At 32.6% G+C, this 19,037-nt stretch overlaps 1 protein-coding gene across 1 annotated transcript in view; it reads left to right on the top strand.

The window, feature by feature from the left end:
- The window catches only part of Csmd3 (CUB and Sushi multiple domains 3), a 916,841-nt gene that overhangs the window by 290,798 nt on the left and 607,006 nt on the right, over positions 1-19,037 (top strand). Inside the window, exon 6 of the mRNA XM_057791849.1 lies at positions 9,778-9,890. Coding sequence (XP_057647832.1) covers positions 9,778-9,890 — 113 coding nt within the window. The remainder of the gene's footprint in view (positions 1-9,777; positions 9,891-19,037) is intronic.

The raw sequence follows: 19,037 nt of genomic DNA, 5'->3' as shown, positions 1-19,037 counted from the left end.
GCTTGTACTGGCTTTTTAGGAACCCATTCTCTTGGGATGGATACCTTGCTCAATCAAATATAGTAGGGAAGGCCTTGAACCTTCCCCAAAGCAATATGCCTTACACTCTCTGAAGAGTGGATGGGGATTGGGGTGTGGGGGTTGTTAGAGTGCATGGGAGGAGGGGAGGGAGTGAACCTGGGATTGGTATGTAAATGAAAAAACAATAGTTTATTTTCCTTTTAAAAAAATTTAAAAAAAATAAATAAAAAACATGGATGTTGGTATGGCTGTGTCTGGAGTTTCTATTCCTCTCCTTTCACTGTGATAGCATCAGTTCACCAAAGCAATATTGTCCTTAAGAATCTTGACTGATAATATAAAATCAATTGATATTTCACTATGAAACTTCAAATATGTATGTCAATTTACATGAAATGTTGCGTGTCATCCCTTATAAGTATTATCTTGAATATATGGATCTCTTGGAACAAACTGGATTTTTGCGTAAGTATTTCTGTAAACGGATATGATTACAAATATACATTTGCTAGGTTATCAATGATATCATATTTAGTTCTCAAGTCTGGAGCACATAAAAATTTACATGGATTTCAATCTAATATTTTAAAAATCCATTTGATGGCACTTTCAGAAGTGGTATCTTATTAAAAGTTTTACTTTTCCCTGACTGGTGTGTAGAAATATGATTAATAGTTGTATATTCATTTTCTTTCCTTAGATCTTGATTAATTCAATTGCCAGTTGTACTTGACGTGGATAGCTTCATAGAGCTTTTCTAATTGGTGAATTTGCCTTCTGTGGGTAGGGACGCTTTCAATTCCTTCTTTTAACTCAATATCCCTCTTACCTAGTCTCCCTGCTTTAGTGCACTAACAAGATCTTTAAACTCACTGTTGACTAAAGCTCTTGAGGGTTGACATGTTTGTTTGTTTTTTTTTTCTGTAGAATTAAGGGGAATTCAAACCATACCTTTCCCTCGGGCGCCCTTTATCAGGTTAAATTAATTCCTTTCTCTTACCAATTTGATGATTCTATCTAAATTCTGTAGATAGCAAATTTTCTCAAGTACCTTTACAAATGTATTGCCATCTGTATATGGGTTTACTTTCTACAGTTGTTTGCAATTTGAAATATGTTGATTTCTTATTGAAAATAAATTTTTCATATAATTTATTATGTGTATGGTTTTCCCTCCCTCAACTCTTTCCAGATCCCCCCACTTCCTCACCCATCCAAATCCTCACACGTTCTTACTCTTTTTCTCATCAGAGAACAATCAGGAACTTTAAAAATAATTGCACAGAAATAGCATCATGAGACATAAATTCCCCCAAAACTACTATTAAGTTCACTTTGTTTTATCCATTTACTGGCAGGCATGGAGATTCCTAATTGTGATTTGTATATCCACTGTAGGTCTCTTGGAGATAAACAGCTTTGGATTAGGGATAATGACTTTTGTCTACTTTTTATCTCAGTGCTGGGATCCCATTTGGGTAGTCCCATGCAGGCCTTGTACATGCTGCCACATTCGGTATAAGTTTATGTGTGTGCTGATCCTGACATGTTAAGAGGTGTTATTTTCTTCGTGTCCTCCATCCTCCCTGGTTTTTATGATCTTTTGGATCCCTATTCTGAAGAGTTTCCTGAATCCTGAGGAGAAGGATTTGGTGGAGAAATCCCATTTAAGATCGAGTGTCCCAGTGTCTCTCATTCACTGTATTGCCCAATTGTGCATCTCTGCATTTGTTCTCATCTACTGAAGAAGAAAGTCTGAGAACGACACCAATCAAGAGTATAATGGAATGCAATTAAGAGTCATTTTATTGCTATATTCCTTTATCAGAACAGTAGTTTTTAGTTTTCCCTAGGTCTACTATCTAGGCTCATGTTTTGGGCTGCCAACGAAATGTAGGAAATGAGTTCTATCTCATGAAATACACCTTTAATCCAATCAGATAGCAACTGGGTACTTCAGGAAAAGAAAACTGTACCAACATTGTGCCAATGTGTCTTATAGGGAGGTCACCATGGTAGATGAAAGCTTCCATAACTGTGTTGATGTTTACCTTTCTCTGCTGGCAGCAGAGTATCTCCCAGCACTATAACAATTGTCAGTAGTACTCAAGACTCTAAATAGAAATTAGCTGGACATTTCTCTTTAATGAGTTATGTGGGCTTGCCGCCTTTGGCCAACAGCTGCATTCAATGTGACTGATTTCTGACACTGAAGGTTCCATTTGATCATGAGAGTTGGCTAGTTTGGGCTTTTGTTTTCTTCATTACTTGCCAATTTCATTTATATTCCTTTCATATATGTATAAATTTTCAGAAATTTCTACTGGATTAGGTTTCCATACAATGCCTCAAAGGTCCTTTAATTTAGTTTTCCCTCCTCAAATTTCTCCCTTACCATTCTCACTCTCTCAAATGTCCTGTTAGATTCGCATTCCAAACTTCCACCCCCAGTCTATACACACTCTCTCTTCTATTTCCTCTTCCTCCTATGGAGATCCTTCCTTTTCTCCAGTCCCTTATTGTATACCTGTTCTCTGTTGTTATTTTGACTGTATCCTACTTATTGACAACTTAAAAACTTAATAACTGACATTCATATGTAATTGAATACATAACATATTTGTCTTCTTAGGTTTAGTTTACCTAAGTATGATTTTTTTCTATCTTTGTCCACTTAATAATGTTGTATGCATGTTTTTTTCTCCAAATATACTCAGACATTTAATTCCAAGATGATCTTAAATCCCATCAAGTTGATTATCATTATTAAATATCACACTTAATTGATAATTGAAAATTCCTCTAAGCCCTAAACTATTTAAATGGTCCATTAATGAAATAGAAAATACTACCCATTTGCCCCTTTTCTTCACAGTGGGGAAAAAATCATTCATCTACTGCAATTGAAAAATATTCATTGAAATTGAACAAAACATGACTTCAAATATCTTATACCTCAAGATAACATTTTCTTGAAGAAATGTTATTAATAAATTGCATAAGAACTGAAATCACAGAGAACAGAGGAATTTGTTTGCCTAGGCTGGGGTCTTCCATCTTCTAATATGAGGAAAGAAGTTACTTCTGCAACATTTTAGCAATGAATATTTATACATGATCAAAATGCAGATAAAACCCTTACAGTTGAATTCATTTGGGGCATGTCAATAGAACTTTAGTGGTGGGGATAAATGTGTTTTATTCTGTATTCTGAAACTGAATAAAGTCTTCTAAGTTGATTCGTGGTTTCATTACTTTATTATATATTTGTGGCTTGGGAGGGTTTCAGCATTTGAACTGAGTTATAGCTGGTTGTTGAAGGAGGCTGCTTGTTCTTCCTGACCGCTTACCAGAAAATAACCACACAGAAACTGTATACCTTAAATCACTGCTTGGCCCATTTGCTCTAGCTTCTTATTGGCTAATCTCTTACATCTTAATTTAACCCATCTCCATTAATCTGTGTATCACCACGTGGCAGTTCCAGCATGTCCGGTTCCTGCAATGGATCCATGGCTTCTCCCTAACTCTGCCTTCTTCTCCCAGCATTCTCTCCAGTTTTCCCCGCCTACCTAAGTTCTGCCCTATCAAGAGGTAATCACAGCACATAGAGGGGACTACCACATCATCTGGTGCCAGAGGCTTACATAGATGAGTGGAGGTATGGAAGGAAATGTATTTCTATAGATGGCCACGACTCCAGGAGCTGCCATGGCCTTCTTATTTTATTTGAGTGTGATATACACTATAAATGCATAGAAATAAAATAAATTGCTCATATTTTAAAATTATATATGAAATACTGTGTTATTCAAGGATTTCTAGAATGACATAATTTATTATATATATATATATATATATATATGGGATTTATTAGAGTAACTTATATGATACGATGATATGGCCTGTGTATCCACCAATGGTTGTCTCTTGCTAGAAAGTTTAAGAGTTCAATAACTATTGGAGTCACAGGATTGGATGTCTCTGGAGCTCTTTAGTATATTCTGAGTCTAGATGTAGGCTCTCATACCACTGAAGGAAGGACCTTCCCAGGGATAGTGAAGTCAAGAATAAGTGCTTCCTTCTTCCAAATTATACAGAATGCAACAGGAGGCGTGGCCTAGATATAAGGTGAGTTTTCACACAACAAATGATCCAGTCAGGAAAATTCCATCACAAGTGTATCCAGATGCTTGGGTCCCCAAATCACAAATGCATATGCATCTATATGTATTCTTTTCCAGGTGTATATTTGTCTGTAGTCAATTGGACCTATGATGCCATGCCTACTTACATCATTGTAATACAATATTGGGAGATTGATAATTTCTTTTTCTTCCATTTTTTTAAAAGGAGTTTTTTATAGCAGGCATTTTTCTCCTTTTTATAATTTCCATATTATAGCTCTTATAAATAATTAACTAGTTTTATATTTAAGTTTTTGAGTTTTGTGATTAATATTTTCAATATCAATGCATAATGTTCACGAATGATTTTATGTTCATTTTGTATTATGAAGGCTTTTATGCTGATTTTGGTTTTAGTATCAGAGTAATACTAACACCATAAAATGAGCTCAGTTTTGTTATGTTCTCAATTTTTATCTGTTTAGAAGAGATAGGAGGATGAGAGTAAGTAGAGAACTCTATTAACCTGCATAACAGAACTGGGTCAGTACGGGCAATGACAAGATAAAAATAAAGGAAGGAAATCAGGAAGGAAAGAAGGAAGGCAGACAGGAAAGAAGGAAGGAAAGAAGGAAGGAAGGAAGGAAGGAAGGAAGGAAGGAAGGAAGGAAGGAAGGAAGGAAGATAATAAAAATCTATTTCTGTACATGCTTGTTAATAGATTTTTAATTATAATTTCATTTTCATGGTTATAACAATATTAAGTATTCTTACATTATGATAGTTAAATATGTCCATTGCAACAATTACTTTTCTATTATGGAGATAAAATTCTATGTCAGTGTCTAATTGAAGAATGAATAGTTTATTTGGGTTCACAGTTCCAGAGGCATAATGCATCAAAGTGGGAAGGCATGGCAGCTGGCAGGCATGAATCCCATAACAAGAAACTGAGAAGTTACATCATCCTCATCTACAAACATGAAAAGAAGAAAATTAACTGGAAGTTGGGTGAAGATTTAAGCTCTCAGAGCCAGTGATTTGCTTGCTCCAGCAAGGATACAAAACTCTCCCCAAGGAGAGCCACTAACCGGGGAACCATATTCAAATGCGAGAACTTATAGTGGGTTTTAGCCTTTGAAACCACCACACCCATATTATGTATAAAACATTAACAACTATAATTTCCTTCTTATTGTATCAGTACCACGCTTCTTTTTCTTTGGAGTACAGCTCTGTATTTTAAGATAAAGTGTTGTCAGACCTCCAAGGGTGTTCTTTATGGCTCAGTGTGAAAGGAATTGCAATGCAAGTGGGAGGACCAAAGTTCAGCTCCCCAGAAGTCATATAAATATAGGTACATCTTTAGACATAGTCCTTGTATGTCAAATTAGGAGGCAATGTTAGGAGAATTTCAAGTATCTTAAGGTATGCAGGAATGAGCAACAAAAAGAGACCCTAATTCAAACAAGATGGCATCTGAGTTGGACAAATGAGATTTGGTAGATCTGGTTCTCAAATTTAATTTAGAATACAGATGTTCTAAGCAAATGAACATAATAAGTGTGAAAGACTGATCATAAATGACTGACCATCGGGATGACCGGTATGTGAGAAACTACTGTCGAGAAACAGGTGGGTTACACACCACAGAGATGTCATTGATGAAGGAGATGAAGAGGTAAAGGAAAAAAAAAAACCTTGAGTAATACCTTTCCTTTATTCATATATACTCTTGACATCTAGATTTTGAATAATTTTAATTATATCTAAATATTCTTAGTTTCTTAATCTTCATCTTAAAACCATATGGCCTGTTTGGCATTTAGCTTAGTCTATTTTGGTTGTACAATGTATTATTTATCATAGTTGATCCCCTACTTTGAAACATATTAAACATAAAAATTCTATTTTGTTTATTATTTCTAGAGGATGCAATTACTCATGGCAGGGAAGGCAAGGTGGTGTCTCGATGTGAGGATCACAGCAGGCCAGGAAAAGTGTAAGAGATGCCGGTGTTCTTTCCGCCTCTTCATTTGCCCCTGTATTTTCTGTGCATTCCCAGCCTATGGGATCACACTACCCACACTTACAGGACATTGTCCTAATTGATCAGTTAATTCCATCTGCAATCACCCCTATCAAACATTTTGAGAATTCTACCTTAATTACCTATGTTGTTCTAAATTCATTCAACTAAACGATGACTATTACCTATCCCACCAAACCAGTTCGCACATCTGTTACAGAAAATGCAAATTATACAATCTGGCTACCTCTACCATTTGCTCATGACTCGTATTTGTTTCTCAAGAATCATTCCGTTCATGAATTAAGTGAATAGCTCTTTTTTTTTTCTCCAAAGAGAAACTGAAAATACAAAATTCTAACATTGGCAACTTTTCTGCTTTAATTATATAAGGAGTGTAGCACTTCTTAAGACTATACAATGAACTCCTTCTAGATATGAATAATAAACATTATTAATTATTTCTAGAAGTTTTCTGTAATGTATTTTTCACTACATGACATTTACTTTTCATAAATAAAAAGCACACACATACAAAGATAACTTGTTGTAAAGTTTATCAAATTCTTAGATCAAACGAAACTAACCATAAGACAAGTATATGGTTACATGAGGGCACCTTTTAAAAAGACACTGAGAAGTCTTCCCAAATTCTAAGGACACTTTTGTTACAAAATTTCAGAACGTAATTTGAGACATTTATAATAGGTTATAACTTTATTCAATTAGGTTTTTTGTTATCCTCAAGTTAAAAACTCTTGATGAGTACTTCTTAGTTAATGACTACCATTTGGAAAGTTAGTGATGTAGACAAAGGTAAGAGAACAACTAGCCATCAGTTTCTACAGGTACTTTGGGTCTCAGACCACATACGTGTTAGACATTATAAAATTCTTAGAAAGCAAATATCATTCTAGATGTGTTTCAAATAAAATAAAAGCTGAAAATATTTGATACTTGTCTAAAATTTGAATTAAAATGTGTTGTTGAAAAAAACAAATATATTCTTAAAATTAACTTTAAACTATAATAATGTTAGTTTTTACTTTTTATGATTAAATCCAATACTTCAATAGTACAAATCAATTAATGTACTTAAGAGTACGGATTTAACATGATACAAGAAAATCTATAATATTGGGAAAAATAAAAAGCTTACAACTACATAAAGTAAGAAATGCGAGAAGAAAGGACACAAGGTACACTCTAAGGACATAGGAGATTAAGCATCTAGTATAACCTTCCTACTTTAAAGCTGGCTTCTCTGACAATGATTAAGAGTAGGTAAATAAAGTTGAATTATATTTATTTCAGTCCTAAAAAGAACTACATTAAAGTGTCCTTAGATAAGATAAATGAATGAATCAGAGAAGTGCCACTTGAGACCGTACACAGGACAATTAATTTAACAAGGTCATGGGGAATAGAATATATCTGAAGAAAGCATTTCATCTCAGTGCCTAAGAAGAAAAGATGTCAAGCAGGTAAAAGAATAAGAGAGAAAGAGAGATAAGTAGGTGAGTGGGAGAGCTATGGCAACAGTTAGGATTCAGAGTATTGGAGAATAGGAAAAATATCTCTTTAGTATTGACTGTATCTATGAGTACTGAGGATGAAATACAGATAGGTCAGTATATCTGATTTCATGGAATTGAAAATTATTTTTTAAAATCAAGTTAAATTAACATTTGAATTTTTAATATATATGCTATATTTACATCATTTTCTCTCATTCTCCCCTCTCATAATACCTTCTATGCCCTCCCATTCATGGCCTCTTTTACTTTGAATATTACTGATACAAATTGATATAGATATGCAACATATACAAATATATGTTATATATAGGATATATACGTGTAACTTATATACACACATGTTATATATAACATATAGATATGTGACACATGCAAATATGTGTTATATGAGGTATAGATTTGTAGCCTATATACATATGTGTGTAGCATATATATCTTGTATATTATATATAAGATATAGATACATAGATATGTTGGTGATTAAAATAAAGTAGTCCCAACCTAGCTCATAATGGAATATAATAAAGATTTTTTTTATTTAGGGATAGACGCACAGATCCACAGTCCTCTGCACAAGCAGGGAATAGGAACTGAATCCATCAGCCAAAGAGGTGTGCACATTCATTTTTCCATATGTTTATATAGAACCCAAGACAACACCCAAAGTGACCAGCAATTTAAAGGCCATTGACTGAAGGTGTTTCCCCAGAAACTCCCCCTTTTTCAAAGGCTGTTGGCGGAAGGAATTCTCCCCTGAATAGATAGATAGATGATAGATGATAGATAGATGATAGATAGATAGATAGATAGATAGATAGATAGATAGATAGATAGACAAGCAAAATCATGTCTATTTAGTACTGCCTCTAAGTATATGATTTTAAGACTGACCAGTCGGTATTAGAACATTAGATCATTACTTCCAGGTAAAGGGGCTTCTTTCAGTAGTCATTAATTTCAGTAGATGTTTATTTAGGCATGGGGCCTGTGACATTTGCCTGTACCATGCTGTTATGTAAATTGTTATTGTTTTTGTTCATATCTTGGTTAGACAGCCACTTTGTTGAGTGTACTGTTTATTTTCTGTTAACTGGGCAAAAATATAGACATATCTGATAAGATGGAACCTTAACTGAGAATACACCTTTATAAGATTGGCATATAAGCAAGTCTTTAGTCTAGTGTCTTGATTAATGGTTGATTGGGAAAGTCCAGCTCACCAGAGGTGGTATTATTCCTAGGTTCATGGTTCTGGTTTGTATAAGAAAACAGACTGAGCAAGACCTGAAGAGCAAGCCAATAAGCAGGACTCCTCAAAGGTTTCATATCCTCCCATGAGGTTCTTGTCTTGAGTTCCTTCCCTGAATTTATGATGAATTGTTTGGGTGATACAAGGAGAAATGAACCCTTTCCTCAAAAGTTGCCTCAGGTCATGATTTCTTATCACAGTAATATAAGCTGTAACTATTAATTGAGATTCCACAGGTGCAGCTTCCCTCCAATATATAGAAGATACAATATCACAACAGACTTTCTTATGCTCTGGTTCTTGCAGTCTTTCTAATTCTCTACAGAAAGAATCCTTTAGCCCTAGGTTTAGGGATTGCTTTGGGGGCTTATTAACTAGAATGAACACTTCAAGGTCAGTTGTTCTGTGCACAGAAATGCCATGAGTATTGCCATCAATTAACTGCCCCATGCCTTTATTATTATCCAGAAATGCCATGAGTATTATCATCAATTAAATGCTCCATGCCTTTATTATTATCACGGTGGTAAATCTATTAACAGTGTAAACTAGTTTTACAGAGTTGTAAATTTTATAGAAGATTTCAGTAATACATGAAACCTGATCAAAAAATAATGGTTAAAATTATACAATTATACTATGATCAATTTTATAATACATAAATATTTTTGCATTTCCTTAAAAAGTTGGCATTGTAAAGTCACTGTTTTCTTCTATTTTATGCAGGAAGACACTTTTTGGTTCCAAGTCAGTTAGAATGTTCACTGCCGAAAAGCTTTTTAAATTTTTATGTTGTTGTCTTTCATAATTCAGGTTGTCTGGAATGAATATACCACCACCAATTATCAGCAACAAAAACTGGCTCAGACTACATTTTGTTACAGACAGCAATCACCGCTACCGTGGTTTTAGTGCTCCTTACCAAGGTATGTTTAATGACCACCTCTGCCTCCCATGATGGATAAAATGATTTTTGTATGCACAACTGCATTTGGTGCTCTGAGAAAAATGTCTTTAGAATTTATGAAGAGATTTAAATCAGAAAGGAATGTCAATGTTTCTATGAAATAATGTGATTCTAAGTAGATAGATATTAAAGCTAATAGATTCCTATAGCACAATGATCAAGGTGAAAAACTTTATGACTTCTAGAATGTATTTTGCAGAAAATACAATATTTGGATTTAAAGGCACATTTCAACAGAAAGAATGCTGCAAAATCTTGCAGAAATCCTATATTGGGAATGGGACCTTTATCACCTTAAATCCATTTTCATACATAGTTTGTCTGTTATTGTAAGTGTAATTTACCTTAATAGAATTTTTTTTCTACTGATATTATTAGCAGGGATAATCTTGAAAGACTAGGCTATAATTTTTAATGTGTTACTTTGGAGAACTCATCGGGACAAATTTAGTAAGATGATAAAGCACTAACAGCAATGTAACTTAAATAGTAATAAATGATATTATGTGTTCCTAGTGGACACAATGTAGACTCCAGGTATAGTAAGTCAGCTGTTTTACTCTCCCTGATGCACCAGGCACTGCTTAAGCCTTATAGGACATTACCATGGTTACATATTCCATCAATTTTCTTTGGTTTTGATTTTAGTCTTTTAAATATTTATTCTGATATTCTTTGATCTTAAGCATTTGATAAATTAAATGTGGTGTCTATAGGTAGCTTACACTTATTTATTGAAATAGTATCAGAAACACATGCTGCCTTTTGCACTACAAATAACAGAAATAATAGTTTGAAGACAAGAGACCTCTGCCTCTATTGGATCAATGAGGTTTCTCTCTATAACAACAGCTTAATATGTGTTGTATCTTGAAAAATTAGTAGAATATTCGATATTGTTATAATAAAATTCCCAATAGAGCAGCTTAAATAATTTATAGAGTATTACCTAAAGAAATTCCTTAATAACACGTCTTTACACAACAAATGAATGAAGCTTGAGTGCAAATGTGCTTTAAAACTGTATAATTTGAGCACGCCTTTGATCCCAGCACTTGGGAGGCAGAGGCAGGCGGGTCTCTGTGAGTTCGAGGACAGCCTGGTCTACAAGAGCTAGTTCCAGGACAGGCTGTAAAACTACAGTGAAACCCTGTTTCGAAAAACCAATAAAAAAACAAAAACTGTATAATTTGTTAATTATTCCCCATAACAGAAAATATACCCATACAAGTTACTATAGGTTAAAGATAAATATACATAGAAAATGGTAGTTTCATAGCTTTTATTAGTATAGGTGTTTCATTCATTAATAATATGAACTTATTAATTTAAACTTCTGTTTCTTTTAACATTTGAATAGAAGATTTTATCTGTTTTCCTAGACCAACTTGTACTTTTGAAAAATGAATGTCAGAAGCCAGCGTTCCTCCTTTTAAAAAAATAAATGATTATGAAATGATTATCGTGGACTCTTTAGTTTCTAGGTTCACCTCTCTACTTGTCTCATTTTTCCACCACTACCTTAAGGTTGTGATTCTTCTACACAGTGAATTGAAACATATGGAGTGGATGGAATTAAAAAAAAAATAACCTCCTAACTTTTGTGGTTGATTATTGTCTAGATTAGACTCAGGCAGTCTTCCTATTAGATTCCTTCTATTTAACTGATAGAAGTAATAGGTATCATTTGATTTAAATAAGAAAACGTGAGGAAAATCAAGTCTATCTCAAAATTAAATGATACCTTATTTTTAGCATAACATGATTTTATAAAACTGTATTATCACTTGCTTTTTTTATTTTTTGAGTTATGAGGCAATGGCATGGAATACTAACAGATTACATTTGATTATTTTCACTGTTCTACCTTCAATCTTAAATTTACTTCAATAGTATTTAAAATGATTTAGTTAAATTTCTTCACTACTGGCTGTCTCTATGACACTGAAAACGATGTATAAATAAATTGATAAAAACCGAAAAGGAAGTATTTGGGGAGTTTAGCTCATTTCTATCATCAGAGTACAAGGATCAATAGGTAGGGTGATTTTAGTGTAGGATACAGAAATATACACAGACACACACACTAGTAGAAATGAAAATGAAGTGGATTAAGAATGTAGAACTATGATTTTAATAATATAAAATGTCAATGTTTTATTATTGGACTACATTATTTCTGAGTTTACAATTTAATATTTCTAATTTTACTCCCAAATGGTTTTAAAAATAGATTCTGTTGGAAGAGCAATTACCCAAATCATAAGCAAATGAGCACTCTGGAATTTATAGACAACTTAAAAAATTAATTTTAAAAGCATTGAAAGCCAGACAGCAACAATATAACCTTGCATTCCATGGTGGTCATGTACTGTACTATATTAACCTTTTATTAGTTGTATTTATCATAAAACAAATTTATAGATAATTTATGGGAAATCAACTTTGTTAAAGAAAGACCTAATTTTCCATAACTCTAACATCAAAAATTTCCAATAATTATTATTGAGAAAGGCATAATTTAGGATTCAGTGTTTCAACAGAACTCTGGATTTCCCCAAACTGAGTATTTTACACTAATCCTATGCCTGGTTTGTTTATTTAATCTGTGTTCTTATTAAATACCAAGTGAATTAACTTTAAACTATTAAATTCTTAACTGTAGTTCATTAACTATTTTTAGATCTCCCCCTAGTTAATGGAGCATGCAACAGTGTGTTTTCCCAAGCAAAGCTTCCATCACCTTGTTTTATAAACTCCCTACATCCTTTTTTACTGAACATGGATAGATTTTTGGGGGGTGGGGTGGGGTGGGGGGGTTAAACAGAGGCTGAGCATTCAAGGCTAACACATAAACAGAGGCCGGGAATACAATGCTAGTACTTAATCTGTTTGACTCAAATGTACTAAGAAAAGTTATGATTTAAATAGAGACTTTCTCACATGTAAACTATTCCCTTTGAGGTTTTATTCTGAGCTTGCTAACTCCTTCCAATATCAAGGATCTCCTTTCATTAAGCTAATCACACTAGAAGCATTCTATGTTAAAACTTTTAGTTAGTTTTTCTTTGATCATTTTAATATTGTTTTTATTTCATTGCATTAGTTTCCTATCTCTAAAATTATTCAACATTCAAATCTCATTGAACATCTTTTAACGACAGCACTCTCAAACTGTGCTGTTTCTTACATAAACATTATATGTGTTTTGTAAGTTGTGATATTTGAATGCTTTCTCATTTGAAGGCAGCTTCATCTTATGGACATGATATTCAGCATAAATCTAAAAATCTTATTTCCATTTTCATACATGCATGACCATGCTTTAGGAGATTTGGATTTTCATAAATGTGCAACTGACTAATAAAGAAAAGTTTATCGCAACATGATGTTTATTTGAGGATGTTTTTGCTATTGTTAGATTAAGGCTTTATTAATTGAATATAAAAAAACTACCATTATATTTCATTTTAAATTTATTTAGCATTCTGCCCTCTCAGTTTCTAATGTGACATTGTAGATCCTATAAATGTTGATACCAATATAACTATCAGAGACATATAAACAACTTCAGCATTTAATCAGTTCTATAGATCCTGGTTTATTCTTTCATGCTTATTTATTCCTTAATGCTTACTAGGTATTATTCATCTTGTATAGGAAAATACAGTATAGGCAATCTCTAAACTCTACAGTCTACTAATACTCATAAATAATCTTTAAATTTTGTTAAAGGTAATTCCTATTTCAAGATCAGCTAGGAATCACTGGGCATGTATCTTACAAGCAACATCTGTTAATTGGGTGTACTTTGTAACTACAAGGAAAATATGCTTCCATAAACCTTGGCTATAACACAGTATTTTAAATAGTGAATGTTTAAATATAAACTTGGGATACATTAAACCCTGACACAAACAAAAATATCTTTGCAATATTTAACCCATACAATATATTGGGATGAATTTGATGTAAATGCACTTACACAGTACAAATTACACAATATAATTTGTAAACAGTGTACCTTATTAGGGTAATGAAATGGGGACCCAAAGATGAGGATTCTGCCAATCAATTCTAAATATCTAAAATACATCACTGGTTCAGTATTGAGATTTATGCTCTTCACTCTCTCTCTCAACCTTTTATTTGTATTTGTTCCACCACTTTGTGATGAATGGGTCTTCTCATATAGGCAAAACGATATAGACAACTAAATCACTGTTTTCAGAATTGTTTCAGCCTGGACCTCTCTACATAACTGACACAAATCACAGAAGCCAGACATACTCTTTCTATGTAAATATGAAGAATTTTGAGATTTATTGGTGTAAAAATTGTATATTAAATAAAGCAATTTTAGTAGAATGAGATTATCCACTGTTTAGAATAAGTGAAAAATCACATATCTCAGTCAGGAGGAGAAAATGCTTTAGATATTGAGACTGAACTGGATAATTAATTTCAGGAACCAGAATTAAAACTGAAAAGTGAAAAGTCTTCCATAACTCACAGTTACAATGAATATGCCTATAGTTTAAAAAAAAATATCATTTCTGCAGCCACTTTTTAAATGTGGTATTTAGTAAGTAAAACTGGTAAATAATTTTTCCCTAAAATATTTTTCTCAGTTTATATTCCAGGCTTAATATAGAAATAAACCAAAAAGATTTCTGTGAAAATGACAGCTTTGTGGCTTTGTTTTTATTTTAATTTCTGTTTTACTGATTCAATTAACTGTGCATTTTAATTTTAACACCTCTGTTTTTATTATGATATTCTCACACATTCATTCTTAATTAATTTTAATTATTATTTATTTAACAGGATGTAAGACATCCCATATTGCTAGTTGTGATAGCCTGCCTTACAATGTGATACCTCTGTATACTCATGTCACTTCTGAATGTATTGGACCAGGCAGTCAGTGCCTACTGTATTTGCTATGGTTCAATGGATTTCTTTAGGGTAAATAGAGTGAAGGAAGCTTTGTAGTTCTTGATGAATACACATCAATTCCATAGAATATATACATTTTCATAAGCTAGTAGCTTTTCTTAAACTTCTAATACACTAATTATTATGGGAAAATCATGAATGATATACTTGAATTCATCACAAAAGCCCTCCTATCATAAATACAGCCCCTGTATTATTTTAACCTTATGGTATAAGCTATCATTTTCTACTTACTGAATTTTTTGAGAACAAAAAATTAAATTTTTCTGGTGTTTAGTATTTGTTATTGATGCAATTTTTTTTCTGATTTGGATATGAGTACTTTTTTCTTTAAGTTTCTTTCAACCCTGAATAGTACTTGGAAATTTTTCTACTGTAAATTTTGTTATAGGATAAAAAAAAATCAGGAAAAAAAATATATTTTTATTATTGCATTAGTAGTTTTTCTTGCCTATGGAATTTATTCTTTTAATTAGCATTGTAAACACAAAACACAAATAACGGTATATTTTAAGACTCAAAGTAATCTCTATGAATAGTTATAGGACTGCTTAAGGTAACACTAAGTTTTTTTCCATTAGTATTTACTCTGTAATGTAAATGAATATTTCATATTCATGCCATATAAAGCATAATACTCCTAAAAATTGAAAGTATTTAAAATGCATTAATTTATTTTTAAAAGACTCTATTGTAAAAATTCTAGTTTTAGAGATAATTTTATTAAAATATTGAACGAAGCACTAGCTTTTTACAAAATTGTGATTCTGAGATTTGATTTAGCCATCTTTTCATAGATCTCAAGTCTAAATTCTGTTAGTAAATTATAGAGTTGTAATGTTCAGTAAATTGACTAATTATTGCTTTAGTTTTAATTTTCAATACAAAGAATATAAAAAAGGAATTGCAAAAAGTATTCTCATCAGGACAAAATTTAACAATCATTTCTCTCAATTCCGGTAGAGTATGGCCTGTTTTTTAAAAAATATTTTAACTTGTTAACCTTGTTAATGCTAAAAATGCCACTTATGTATATGCAAATACATATATGTTGGGACAACAATTCATAAAGAAATGCCTATGTGTTTTAAAGGGAGCAAATAGGGATATTTGGGATGGCTAGAGTGGAGGAAGGGATGAAATGTATATTATATTCTCATCCAAAAAAAAAGAAATAATACTAAGAAATGAAGTCATGTATTATTAGGCTATAGTAGTAGAATGCTTGCCTAGAATGTCTAAGTACCACAGTTTGATCCTATAAATCATGAGTTGTGCATGCCAATTATTTAAGCACCAGGATAGTAGAGGCACTGAAGATTAGAAATTCAAAGTCATCTCAACTCCTTAACAAGTTTGAGGCCTGTCTGGTAGAGTTAACCTACCTAAAAAGATTTAAATAAATAAGGCAGATTTATTTATTTATTTATTTATTTATTTATTTATTTATTTATTTATAATAAGATATAATGTCATCGTACATAACTATGTTAGGAAAGAAATTGGGGATCCCTTAATATTGTCTAGGTGATTTATAATTCACTCATTCTGGTTATGGACTGATACAAAATATTAACAGAGAGACCACACAGATAGATAGATGGGTAAAATCATTCACAAAAAAAAAAAAAAAAAAAAACAGTTACTTAAATCAGTAGTTTAAATGTTTCTGGAAATTTTTGTATAAGTTTTTATTACTTTCCAAGGATTAGAAGTAATTCCTGTGGTATTAAAATCAATATGACTTTGATATGGCTAAGCAGCATAAATTATGAATGCTTCTTTTAAAACTGACAACTTAAATAATACTTTGTTTTCCATGTCATTTCAAGTCAGAATAAACGTATTGGCCTTTTTGATATTAAAAATTCAAAATAATGTAAATTTATACTAGCTTACTTCATAATCTCATAGACTGTGAGATTGTAAAAACAGATGAGAACATAATTCCTATGTGTACTATTATAAAATATACCATGCAGTAAGACAACAATGTACTCTACTGATAATAAATTATTAGATAAAAATTCCTATTTATTCACTAATTGGAAAAGTATTAATGAAATCAGCTAATTAGTGAAACAGTTTTATTTATGTCACACATACAATTCTGTTACAGAGGAAACAGCATGTGTTACTGTCTTTTAAGTTATAACTATTTTTTGCATATGTACTCCTTTGTCAGGGTGAGTGCTCAGGGTTTCAGGGTATGAACACTTTTTTCCTTCTTTTCCTGAACACTCTTAGATAAGTAGGAATAGCCTATGATTCTTAGCACTGGTTGAATGTAACCAAGTAATCAACTTAAAACGTTTGTTCTCATGAGCGTACTGGTTGTACTAGAGATATTACTTATTAGTAAGTAAGGCATCTGTTGTATGCTCTTCAAGTCTTATATTTGTGAGGATTTGTAGAAACCTAACAAGTAGTTATAAAAAGTGACGTGGAAGAGATACAGGGCATTTTTGTTTAAATGCTAAAATTCAATGTGTTATTTATCTAATACAGAATCATCCTTGGTACTATGGAGTGTATCTTCCCTTCCTCAAGACAATCAATTAAGTACGGTTTAGAATGTCCATGACTCACAATAACCTCAATAAATCCAGGTCATACACCTGTCAGACTTCCAATATGATATTAATTTTCATATCCTAATATTATAAAAAATAGCTCAGTCAAGTTTTTCTCAATTCAGTTATTGAAATGGTAAGATGATAGAAACAGAACGTAAAGATGGGAAAGGGAGAAAGACCAAAGCAGAAATGCAGAAATTCACAGACACAGACAATGACGGATTCTAAAGTTTATATTATCTGCATGCAAGTCATGTGGAAAGAGCCACAGTCTGTCCTGTCCTCTCTCCACATTGCCAGGAGATCTTTGAATTCACCCCGAAAAGCACAGCTTCAGTCTGACACAGCATCAGTGACCACACCTGTGAAAGCCTTCCGTGCCCTTTACCTTCTAATTAACTGCTCCCTGGCCTGAGGCTTTCAACAATCCACTAATGAAAACTTCAACAATAGCAGCAATGTGACACACATTATTATAGTTTACCTGCTCCTGTGACCATTTGAAAACATTAAAATAAGCAGGGATAAATGCCTTAATTTAACAGGTATGTAGAAAGCAAATAGCCATTGTAAAATATAAACTGGTATGTTTTGCATTGTGCTTTTCATAATATATTTTGAAAGCTAGGTACTTTTTGTGTTTATTAGAATGTTTCTAATTGAATGTTATTCTTTGAGAATTGTTGATTTTCTTACTAGATTAGAATAATATATTATTCATAATTGAAGTAGAGCTTGAGTTGGCTACTGAGTATTTATTAAGTCCTAATTGTTGTCTCCATCACTATGGAATCAAATATAGTTAATGATGAATGAATGCATTGGCCTGGGGAGGTAGCATTTCCCAGCACTTCTGCCATATAACCATTGTACCAATAGCATACTCTGACTCTTGACTGGCACTGGGTTCATTTTGAGTATTTCCTTTATCATTTTGCTTTCAAAACTACCTGTTGGTTGAGAAATCATGAACCTTGCATACCACATATTAAATTATGTAAATCTTAAAATATTTATAAAGTGCGCCAGCCAGCGAGAAATACCTTAATTACTTTATTAAACATTGAGACTCCCCTAAATGCATAAGAAACATTAAACCAAATTCAATTTTTGTTTTCAAGCTTTCTATTGGGTTAATTTAAACCACCAAAGTGTCCCAGAGCAAGTGTTCTTCCTCCATCTAGTGTTAAGTGCTTTGAAATGGAATGGTTATCATGTGACTGACTGCATGGAAAGCGAAGGAAGGCGAGTTTCTTTCATAGGAAAATTCTATTGTCAAATAAAGGATACAACACATTAAGCTTCCTTTAATGTGTGCAATGACTCTTCTGCCTCTTTCATGCCTTTGATTTCAAATTTAATGCTTTTTACATACTTGTGTGCACAGATGACCCTGCTGGATTCTTATCTTACTGTCAGAACTCTTCCCCTATACTTTATAATGTTCTTTTGAGTGCCGTTTATTTCCTTCCTTGGCTATCCAGCTTACTTAACTGGTCTACATAAGGCACTGCCAAAAATTTAATATCAACTTCAGAGTTTAAAATGTATCAAAAACACATTAGCCATGT

This window comes from Chionomys nivalis, chromosome 17 (genome assembly GCF_950005125.1).
Source record: "Chionomys nivalis chromosome 17, mChiNiv1.1, whole genome shotgun sequence".
NCBI lineage: Eukaryota > Metazoa > Chordata > Mammalia > Rodentia > Cricetidae > Chionomys > Chionomys nivalis.
This window is presented reverse-complemented; position numbering and strand designations above follow the sequence as displayed.